The sequence below is a fragment of the Barbus barbus genome (genome assembly GCF_936440315.1).
Source record: "Barbus barbus genome assembly, chromosome: 34".
NCBI lineage: Eukaryota > Metazoa > Chordata > Actinopteri > Cypriniformes > Cyprinidae > Barbus > Barbus barbus.
In genome coordinates, this window is record NC_136762.1 from 3097508 (window position 1) to 3109424 (window position 11917).

General features: G+C 36.5%; 2 protein-coding genes across 2 annotated transcripts; one reads left to right on the forward strand and one right to left on the reverse strand.

Moving 5' to 3' along the window:
• The first annotated feature begins 8 nt into the window (after positions 1 to 8).
• On the forward strand, positions 9 to 4272 carry LOC306854487 (uncharacterized protein). The gene is made up of 3 exons (XM_079392554.1): positions 9 to 311; positions 738 to 931; positions 2035 to 4272. Exons 1-3 carry the CDS (start codon positions 262 to 264, stop codon positions 3006 to 3008), a joined length of 1218 nt encoding a protein of 405 aa, XP_079248680.1. The 5' UTR covers positions 9 to 261; the 3' UTR covers positions 3009 to 4272.
• A 150-nt stretch (positions 4273 to 4422) lies between these two features.
• LOC306854628 (uncharacterized protein) lies at positions 4423 to 7819 on the reverse strand. The gene is made up of 2 exons (XM_079392794.1): positions 7621 to 7819; positions 4423 to 6969 (listed from the first exon to the last, which is right to left on the reverse strand). The coding sequence occupies exons 1-2, from the start codon at positions 7703 to 7705 to the stop codon at positions 6032 to 6034; spliced, it is 1023 nt and encodes a 340-aa protein (XP_079248920.1). The 5' UTR covers positions 7706 to 7819; the 3' UTR covers positions 4423 to 6031.
• Positions 7820 to 11917: the final 4098 nt, after the last annotated feature.

Here is an 11917-nt window from a genome sequence, read left to right on the forward strand (position 1 = left end):
TCTACCGTAATGCGTCTGTCGCAGCAGATGCTACCCGCCTGTTTTCCCTCCAGGAGGCGCTGCATTGAAACCTCAGGACGTTTTTGTCCTATTGGAGACATTTGTACAGTACTACCATATATTCATTATTTCAAGACAAATCGGGAAACATGCGAGCTCCGTACATTGTTAAAGCGCATATCAAAAAATCATGCGGAAGGTGTTCACGACAGTGATGAGCGCGTTTGAGGCAGATGTGAGTTTTAATAGCAAAAACATTAAATGCACAAAAACAGGAGGGGAGACGAGATAAAGAACAGATACTACAAAAGGTAAAACACTTTAAACTGACATTTGCTATGCATGTTGGCTACGTTTTGTGTCAAAATGATCACATCTGAGCTCTTGCAATGTAATATTTGGCAGTATCAGCTGTTTAAACTGCATTAATTATCTGCCAAGAGACGAATTTATGCATTATGCAGTTTTATTATGATTTATGTGGAACTACACTGTGTTCACTGAACATAATCAGCATCATAAATGATGACTAGCAATAGAATCACTGGGAAAATATTTGCATGTAATTGCACATATATTATTAATTATTTGGCTTTGAGTCAACGTATGCTCTTAAATGCAAAGGAAAAGAGAAACTATGACAAAAATGCAAAGACTGTGTAATAAAATTTGGAGAATTAAACAGACAGGTGTGTTAATTAGCATATAAACAAGCACTAACTTATTATTTTTGACAGATCTAGTCGTTTGGCCCATTCACAGCTATTATATTCCCATCATCCTACAAGAGAGGAACAAGCTCCAAGAAACTCTAGGTGTAACAGGTCAAATATATGGACAATGTATACTACGGTAAAGACAGAGTTTGCTGAAGACATGAGTGATCCAGAGCCATCCAGAATGATTCCTGAAGATACTGAGGAACAAACAGGTTGGTGTCCGTTCTTGATTGTTTATTATTGCTGAGGAATATTAATAAAACAAAGCTTCAGTTGAAATCCGGTGGCTGTATTTAGAAAATCGTAACAAGAATATGTTATAAGTTATGAAAACATTCAAAATCTCCCAAATGTTTTAAAAACGTTGTTTTATTTGTTATGTGAACATTAAGCGAACATTCCATTTTAGAATTTTGGAAACATTATGGGAACGTTACATTTGAATGTTCTCTGAATGTTCCGAAACAAGTAGTAACATTTCAAATCTGCCCAACTAAAACGTTTCATAAATAAAATGTTCCATGAATGATGTATAATAATGTTTTTGTGTCAATGTGCTAACCAAATAACTCCCTAACTGACAAAAATATGTTCTAAGAATGTTATGAAAATCTAAGTTCTGAATGTTCAAAATGTCCCATTTTTAAAAAATGTGTTTTTTCTTGGTTATACGAATGCGAAGGGAGCATGCAGACATTATGGAAATGTTATTTTTGAATGTTCTGAAACAAATAGTAACATTTAAAAAAGTTAGATGAACATTCCAATAAAACATTTCCGAAAACAATCCAAGAACAATGAATGAATAATAGTTTTGTGGTAACGTTTTGAGAACATTATCAAAGACTAGACAACTTTGAATGACCATTCTATTAACCTTACTGTTCATAACTTTGAGAGAACGTTGCCAGAACGTTCTGAGAATGTTGCTTGTTAGCTGGGTAAGTGGCCTTTTTGACCTTTTGTCATCTGGCTGGTGCTACAGAGCCCCAAATACCAGGACAGCCAGGCATAAGAACAATTTCTTCCCCCTGGCAATCCACCTTATGAACAGTTAAATGACATAAACAGTTTTTTATTCTCATCTAATTTTTATTGTCTGTGTGTCATTGTTGTCTCTGGGAACTGGAAGCTTCCTGGTATTCGCAAGCATACTCAGCTCTTTCTGATTCTGATTCCATTATTTTACCCTTGCATAGTAATTGGATGGCAGTGAGCATGACAGAATTTAATTCTATTCAAATATACTTTTGTTTATTTAATTGATTTTGTGTGTGTGTGTGTGTGTGTGTGTGTGTCTGTGTGTTCTTTGCAGACATAAAAGAAGAAAGTGAAGAACTTGATAAGGTGGAGGAGAAACATCGGAATCAAAATACTTTCATAACTGAAGACACGTGTTCAGAGACTGAGAAGAAAACTCAAAGAACCGAAGCCAAAAACTCCTTCACGTGTCCTCAGTGCAGAAAGAGTTTCACACGGAGAGACAGCCTTAAGGAGCATTTACGAATTCACACGGGAGAGAAACCTTTCAGCTGCCATCACTGCGGGAAGAGCTTCACACGTAAAGAGAGCCTAAAATATCACCTGCGGATTCACACCGGAGAGAAACCGTACGCCTGCCATCAGTGCGGAAAGAGCTTCACCTTCAAAAACAACCTCAAGGTTCACATAAGAATCCACTCCAGGGAGAAGCTGTTCATCTGCACTCAGTGTGGAAAGGGTTTAACGTGCAAAAAAGGCCTCAAGGATCACATAAGAGTTCACACCGGAGAGAAGCCTTTCAAATGCCATCACTGCGGAAAGAGCTTTAAATGGGCGCACAGTCTCAATAATCATCTGCATTCTCATTCTGGGGTGAAGCCTTTTCATTGCATTCACTGCGGAGAAGGTTTTACGTCATCTTCCATTCTGAAAAACCACCTGAAGGTGCACACGAATGAGAGGCCGTATGTGTGCTCTTTGTGCGGAAAGAGTTTTATATGGCCGGGCAATTTCAAAGAGCACCAGAAGAGACACAGCGGTGAGAGAGATCACATGTGCTTTGAGTGCGGCAAGACCTTCACCACAGCCAAACGACTGAAGGAGCACCAGAGGATTCATACCGGAGAAAAACCCTACAAGTGCTCGCATTGTGACAAGAGCTTCACTCAGTCTGGATCGCTGAAGGTTCACGAGCGAGTTCACACTGGAGAGAAGCCGTACCACTGCCCTTCATGCGGGAGGAGTTTCTCGCAGTTAACCAATCTTGTTACTCATATTAAAAAACATTGTAAGAAATCATCGCCGTGAGAACACTCTTAAAGTGCCCCTATTATGGGTAATGAAAGGTTCATATTTTGGTTTTGGGAGTCCCCAACAACAGGTTGACATGCATGCAAGGTCAAAGAACACTATCATTGTCTGAAAATATGCATTTATTTTTACCTTATTTGCTCAACGACTCCCAAACGATTCATTTTTCCAAACCCCTCCTTTGCGTGATGCTAATCTGCGGTGATTGGTCCGATTGGTCTCATTTTCATTTCATCATGTCTGTAATGCAGCGTTACCGGGGAAACCGCTATTTTTACTGTCACCTAGTGACGAAGAATGAATTTGCATTTTCATTCAGACCAACAAGTGGGCAGGCAATATGCAAATGTTTCATGTTGACTTGGGATTCGTTTTAAAACTGACTCACTTCAATGATTCAGTCGACTCTTTCTTTTGAGAGACAATAACTTTATACACGGTGCACTTTCAGATTTAAAACTTTACAGGATGTTTTCATTCACTTAGAGCTGTGTTACACACTGCATGAAAAATCATTTTCAAAACTCCATAATAGAGGCACTTTAAAAATAAAGGTGCTTCATGATGCTTTAGAAGAACCTTTTTGTCTAAATGGTTCCTTCAACATCTGCAGAACCTTTCTGTTTCACAAAAGGCTCTTTGTGGCAAAAGAAGGTTCTTCAGATTATAAAAGGGCATTTGCTTTGACTGAATGGTTCTTGGTGGAACCAAAAATCTTCTATCGCATCACTGTGAAGAACCTTTTAAGCACCTTTATTTTTAAGAGAGAAGTTTTTTTTCATGTGCAAAACTTTTGAGTGGATTACACTAACGGTCAAAGGTTTCTGATGCTCAACATGACTGCATTTATTTGATCAAAAATACAGTAAAATTGTGAAATATTATTAGAATTCAAAACAAATGTTTCCTATGTGAATATATTGTAAAATGTAATTTATTTCTGTGGTCAAAGCTGTATTTTCAGCATCATTACTCCAGTCTTCAGTCACATGATCCTTCAGAAATCATTCTAATATGCTGATTTGCTGTATTTATTTTTGATCAAATCAATGCAGCCTCGGTGAGCAGAAGAGACATCTTTCAAAAAAAAAATTGAACTATTAGTGTATTTTTGGATGGACAAAATAAGGTGATTTCCATTCATCATTGCAGGCTTGAATAGGGCCATTAATGTCATTAATTTATTTTGCTCTGTCTTTAGGAACTTATGTCTTGTGTATAATGTGCTGACTGTACATGAGAAATAAAAAAGTTATAATGCAAAATAATGTATCAAGTGACCTGCTTTATGAATTCATCAAATATCATGATAATCTGAAGATTATGTATCAATTGGAAAATATTCATTTACTTAAGTGTTGTGTCAAGATACACTGTTGAATCCCATAAAAGCAAAGCAAACTGACTTATCAGGCTAAGTAAACACATTTATTTCAAGTAAACAGATTTTAAACAGTTGCAATGGAAAAAATTGAAATAAGACGAAGCTTTTCAGCAGCTCAGTTTAACACGATAGCTGTTATTTCTGTCAGAATATTGCCCAGATTTACACAAGTCTTCCAGGATAATATGGAGAACACAAACAACTCTTATGAGTCGATTGCTTTTAGTGAATTAATAACATAAAGCACGAGGCGTGTAGCTCCCTTCATGACTCGAATGACTCATAAAAGCTGATTTGTTCAATCAAACAGATCAGTGAAGTTGAGAAGACTTCAAACTAATTTAGCACTTTATGGTTTATTTACTACAGTACAAATATGAATCTTACAGTGCTATATAAATTACAATATTATATCCCATGACAATCAGATTACACAGTAACACTATAATAACATTAAAAAAAATATGAATAACTTGTTTCCATATATTTTAATAAACACACTGACAGTTTTTAAAGCAAAACACCCCAGGTGAATAGGGTACAATTTAACATATATCACCATACTTCCCCTTACTAATTATTGCAAACATTTTTTGCCTTATGATGTTTTATCTAATTCAATTTGCACTCATTTGTATACAAATCTGAACACTTGATAAAGCCAGGTTAAAAATTCAATTTCATTTTGTTGACATATATCACTCTTTTTAGCACTCAAAATCCAGAAAATAAATCATTTTGATCATGTTTTAAAGTCGTCGTCGTGACGTATTGTAAAGTATGGTGACCCATACTCGAAATTGGTGCTCTGCGTTTAACCCATCCAAGTGCACACACACAGCAGTGAGTAGTGAACAAATGCACACACACACACACACACACACACACACCGTGAACACACACCCGGAGCAGTGGGCAGCATTTATGCTGTGGCGCCCGGGGAGCAGTTGGGGGTTCGGTGCCTTGCTCAAGGGCACCTCAGTCGTGGTATTGAGGGTGGAGAGCGCTGGACATTCACTCCCCCCACCTACAATCCCTGCCGGCCGGGGACTCGAACCCGCAACCTTTGGATTACGAGTCCGACTCTCTAACCATTAGGCCACGACTTATTTACATAATAAAATGTTAAACATATATCAGGCGAATGGTATATGAACAAACCCCTCAGTAGAAACAATCAGAATACAGTAAAACCGTAAAGTTTGGTGCAAGTATTACTCAAGCAGAGGAGAAAAACAACAACCCTTAAAAATGCATATTGTTTTTTAAATAAGATGCAAATACATGTGCAATAAAAAAAGTGTATTTTGGATATTTTCTGTCCACTAGTCTGAAAAAAACACACTTTGGAAACCCAAAATCTCAAAATTGACCAGTGAATGATTTTTTTTTTATTTTTGACTGTAGTGTCTTGCTTTAAAATAAAAGTAAAGTGTTTAGGTTAATTAAAGTTAGTTCATCTCTCATGCATATATTTAACATTTTATTTAGCGTTCTATTCACTTTTATCAGATATGATTCATTTCTTTACATTAGTCACACAAAACATTGCACTTATACCAGGAAATATCATCGTAGATAGTTCAAAGTCTGTTTTTGGTTTATCTAAAATGACAATGTTTATCAGTCCAGTAGCTCACTGTGAAGCATTCGTACGGTGTATTTTAATATGTGCCACCAGATGACTTGATTTTAAGAAACTCTTTCCACACTGAGCACAGCGATACGGTCTTTCTCCGGTATGAAGTCGCTCGTGTGCTTTCAAGGACCCCGACTGACTGTAACTCTTGTCACAAAGCGAACACTTGTACGGTGTTTCTCCGAGATGAATCTTCTGGTGCTCTTTCAAGTTGGTGGCTTTATTAAACGTCCTGCCGCAGTCTGAACACACGTAAAGTCTCACGCCGCTATGCAGGTTCTGGTGTGCTTTAAAAGAGTCCAGCCGTGCAAAACTCTTTCCGCACGAAGAACACAAGTGAGGCCTTTCATTTGCATGAGATTGGAGGTGGTATCTTAAAGCGGATGCAGACGGACATTTTTCACCACACTGATCGCAGCTGAAAGGCTTCGCTCCAGAATGAGAGCGCAGATGATTGTTGAAATTGTGAGCCCAGTTAAAGCTCTTTCCACACTGAGGGCAAATAAAGGACTTCATGCCAGTGTGAATTCTTGAGTGGTTCTTCAAGCTGTCGTTACGTGTGAAACCGCTTCCGCATTGATGACACACGAATGGTTTCTTCCCAGTGTGAATTCTTACGTGACTATTCAGGTGTTCCTTTTGCGTGAAAGTCTTTGCACATTGAGGACAGGTGTAGGGTTTCTCTCCGGTATGGACTCTTAAGTGCACATTCAAGCTGTATTTACGCGCAAAGCTCCTCCCGCAGTGCGGACACGTGTATGGACGCTCTCCGGTGTGGATTCTGATGTGACTAACGAGGCTTCCTTTTTGTGTGAAACTCTTTTCACATTGAGGGCAGGTCAAGGGGTTTTTGGCTTCTGTTCTTTGAGCTCCGTTTTGGGAGGATTTATCCCCTTCAGTCAGTTCTAAACTTTCCTTCTTCACTTCCATCAGGTCTGAAAATGAACATAGATCTTTGAAAATGACAAATAAATGTAAATATAGTAAAAGGTCCAGCATGGAACATTGCATCAATAAAAAAAGGTAATCAATTGAATTCATACAACTTTAATAATTTCATTGCATTTTTTTATATATATAATAATAGGACCCTATGATTTTTTTTTTTTTTCGGAAATTCTATGTTTTGTGTTTTAATTTTTCTGGATTTATGATTTAATACAAATGTATAACTAAAAAATAATGATTTGATACATCTTTTGCAATCTCACAATTCAGACTTTTCTTCTCAGAATTGAGTTTAGATCATGCAAATCTGGAGAATTGTGAGTTTATATCGAGATAAAACACTAAAAAGGCACTTTTTTTCTCAAATTTTTTTTTCTCATGCAATTTATATCTCGCAATTCTGAGAAGAAAAAAATCTCAGAATTGTGGAGAAAAAGTCAAAATATTGAGTGTTTTTTTTTTTCGTGGCAGAAACGGCCTTCCATAGTCAAGTAGCCTACATGTGAAGACAAATATAGCTATTATCTTTATTGAAATGCATTTTTAACCCATCTTTATATTATAACAATTCATATGATTTTATAATTTGTAGTTATAATATATAATTATTAATTACAGCAATGAAGAATCAGACCAACCTGTTTGTTCCTCAGTATCTTCATGTTTTATTTTGGATGGTTCTGGTTCACTCATGTCTTCAATCTCCTCTTTAATAAACTCCATCTTTAACACAATATGTCACACATTTGTTAGAGCTGCAGTTTCTCTGCTGTACACTCAGGTCTTCATGTAGGTCTTCATGATGCTGCCGCAAAAGCGCTCTGCACTGTCGTGAACATCTGCCGTAGCGCGCATGCGCATGTCTCACTGCGCAGCAGCTGTTATTCGCTTGTCTTCCTCCAAGGGGCTCTAAACTCATTTGATGAGGATTCAAATCTCAAACTTTTTTTTTTTTTTAATGCCAAAACGCTTAATCACAATCATATAACCACAAAACCTCAAAAACAATAGAGGGCAAAATACAAAAAAATTATACAAGATAGAAAGTAATAAATAAATAGCATAAACCAGAGGTGGAAAATTATACAAGGTTAAACATTGAAAGCAATTTTTGCCTTTTGAATGATTTTTTTTGTTTTTTATGCCCATCAAAGATAAAACGTAAGAATTGTAGTCAACCAGAAAAATTGACAGTACTTGGTTCTTACCCAAAAATGTACACTTATGAATAAAACATTTGCCAAGTATAATCAGAAGATTAACAATATATTGAGTATAATATCAAAGTGTTGATACAAATTCTAAAAAAATTTAAATCTCAAACTTTACTTTTAGATGTTTGCAAATATGTTTTAAATTATTTATTATTTTATTCCCATTGAGACAAATTAGCTAGTGTCTGAAATGACTGCAAAGTTTTGCTTGACACATGAAGATCATGAATGACGTTTGGTTTCAGTCTCATCTCGTGATATTATAACTCAATTTTACATCTGAGACTCTCAGATATCAACCAAATATTAAAAAACCTGAAATCAATAAATGTAAGATAAAAAGTGAAAGCATAAACACAACATTTGTTCCCAAATCCATCAAATATACCTGTTTACATGAATTTGCAATGCATCATGCAAAATCTCATGCAATACCTAACTAGAAATATTCTCAGAAAAAGGCTAAATAAAACGTTAAACGTTAAAAAATGTTGTTACTAATTGTTTCAGAATGTCCACAAAAAATGAACACATAATGTAAAACTGGACGTTTTGAACTTAATGAGAATGTCAGCCAAACATTCTTAGAACATATTTTTGTTAGCTGGGTATGTTCCCATTGAGTTATGAAAATGTTATTTCTCTCTCTAAATATTTAAAATTCCAGTTGATTAAATGTTTAAAAACATGGTTTTGTTATGTGAATGTTAAGTGAACATCCCACCATCTATTGGCTAATTTTTGTGGGAAGGAAGATTTGAAGAGTTTTTTTCTGTTTGAAAACTTATTTTACATTACACAACAAACAGAGCCAATACTATTATGAGCAACAAGACTTTCATACAGCACATGTGACCCTGGAGCACAAAGTCTTAAGTCGCTGGGGTATATTTGTAGCAATAACCAAAAATACATTGCATGGGTCAAAATTATAGATTTTTCTTTTATGCCAAAAATCATTAGGATATTAAGTAAAGATCATGTTTCATGAATATATTTAGTAAATTTCTTACTGTAAATATATCCAAAAAAAATTTTGGCCACCTCAGATTCCAGATTTTCAAATAGGCCTAGTTGTATATTGGCCAAATATTGTCATATCCTAACATACATCATCTTTCAGATGATGTATAAATCTCAATTTCAGAAAATTGACCTTTATGACTATGGTTATGATTATGGTTTTATGGTTGTCACAGAATGGCCCGTCTTCCCCGTCACTCATCACTATCACCTGTTTATTTCCAATCATCACCAGCCACATAAAAGCACTTCCCTCAGCTCACTAGATCGTCCGATCTTGAAGTGACGTGACAAGCACTGCAAAGTTCCGATCTCAGGATTGCTACCTGGACCGTCTCTACTCCCCTACAAGCTGAGTATAGATACCTGTTAATACTTACCTGTCATCACTCACCTTCTGCCTTGTCCTCTTCCAGTCATCCTCCTCGTCTGTCCCCGGTGGCTTGGTCGAATCCTCGTATGTCTCTGCCGCTCTGACGCTGCACATCTCCAGGATCTGTCAAGACAGAGAGACTGATTATGATTGACATTCCTATTACTTTAACCTCACGAATTAACACTCACCAAGTCCGAAGAATCCACACGATTGCTGTTTGCTGTTCACCCTGTAAATAAACACCTTGTGATTTCACTTACCTTCTGTGTCCGACCCGTTCCAATGGTCACATGTTCTTGCTTTCTAAATCAACTAGACAGCTTAATGGATTTTAACAGCATATAAGGAACGTACTGAAACCTGGTAAAAATGTGGTGCTCATTGCGTGAGGTGCTGAAAATACAGCATTTTATCTGAGTCGAATCACGCTCTCTGTGGTAATTTGGACAGTGTTTTTTATGAGCAAGAAAGTGAGGAAATTCCTCCCATAGTGAGTACAGTACAGTCCTTTTCCGGTGGGCTATAAAGTCGCTCATGTGATTTCAAGCATCCTGCTCTGTGGTAACATGCTGACTGAAAATATAGGCCATCCAGTGAAAGTAACGCACAACTGTCCTTCATCAATCAATATTAACATAACAATTTGAACTCGTTAAACTTCCTACTTCAAGCACTTGCGTCTCACGCTACTCTTCTGTGCATGCTCCGTCTGTTCTTTTGGATTTGTGTAGCAACCTAGTGTGTTGGGTTCGTGCCACATGCTGGATATTTACATGCACTATTTTTCATCAATCGGAAATAAATCCGATTAATTTCGATTCTGAAAGTTGTTTTAATGAAGCCTAAAATTTGCAATCTGATTCGCATATTGGTTTACATGTGCTCTGAAACAAAACTTAGGAGCATGCACAGGCAATCATGGAGCATGATAGATGGTGTTTAATGACATACCCTACATCCCAATGTGCATACTATCCATACTAGTAATTTTCAATACTATTTAGGGCAGATAGGGTGGATATACAGTATGCACATTGGGAGGGATGCATAGTCTACCTACAAAAGAAAGCTGACATATGAGCTTTTCAGCAAATTATTCCAATGAACAATTCAAGTTTTCATTCAGATCGAGCTCAATCAACTGAGGTGTTTACATGAACGCTTTTCAGGCTGGATATAAAAGGATTATTTGGTGTAGCAATGTAATGGGAAAAATTCAATAAATGGCTAGCCTACATAATCTCACCACATTGTCTCAGATTATTTTTGCCAGCCCAGTACTGAATAAGAACACTCAGATATTTATTGATATAGATGTATATTAGGCCTAAATTTAACTCCTCAGTTAATAGTGTCCTAATCTTATTACTGTGGTAAGAACTGCTCCCAGCCTTTGTCTGAAACAGCAACAAAAGGGCCATCAAGTTTAATTGAGCTGCTGAAAAGCCCTGTTTTCTCCTTATTCATGATGTCTGAGATCTTCAGTAAATTGGCAGTTTGTTTTTCAGATTTAATTGGTGTGAACAGGCTGAGACAAACAGGATCATCACTTGTGAAATAAAATCTGTTACTGCCTCTGAACAAAATCAAATATTTTACTAAATTATTATAGTGAACTTACACATCACTAAAACACGTGATTTCAAGTTTCTTGACAGGAAAAAAGGCCTTTTTAAAAAGGTTTTATTTGTCATTTATATTTGTACACACCTGACTTACTGCAGCAGTTTTAAATGAATAACAAAAGTTTAATAAAGAAAGCAACTTTATTTTACAGAGACACCAACTCATGTACAATCAGATCACAATAGTAAACAAGTACATGACCTGCTTAGCACACAACCCAGCCTGACATATTTTGTGGTCTAAGTAAGAAAGGTACAAATTATTACTCATTAACTCTATAGTTCCTTAATGGGTTAAAATTCACAAAAATTAAACTGTTTTAGGCAGCAACTCCATATTTTATTTCACACAATTTCCTTGAATGCATTTGAAATGAGAATGAAAGGTTACTCGATGTGACATTTTTTCATGTGCCGTTTAAGGCTTTTTGATAATCTAAAACTCTCTCCACACTGAGTACAGAGGTACGGTTTCTCTCCAGTATGAACTCGCTCGTGTTCTTTCAGGTTTCCAGACCAAATGAAACTCTTGTCACAATATGAGCACTTGTAAGGTTTTTCTCCAGTGTGAATGATTTGGTGCTTTTTCAGATAGACAGCTCTAGTAAAGCTCTTCCCACACTCAAAGCACATGTAATGTCTCACTTCATTATGTATTTTCTGATGCTCTTTACAGTAAGTCAGGCTTGAAAAACTC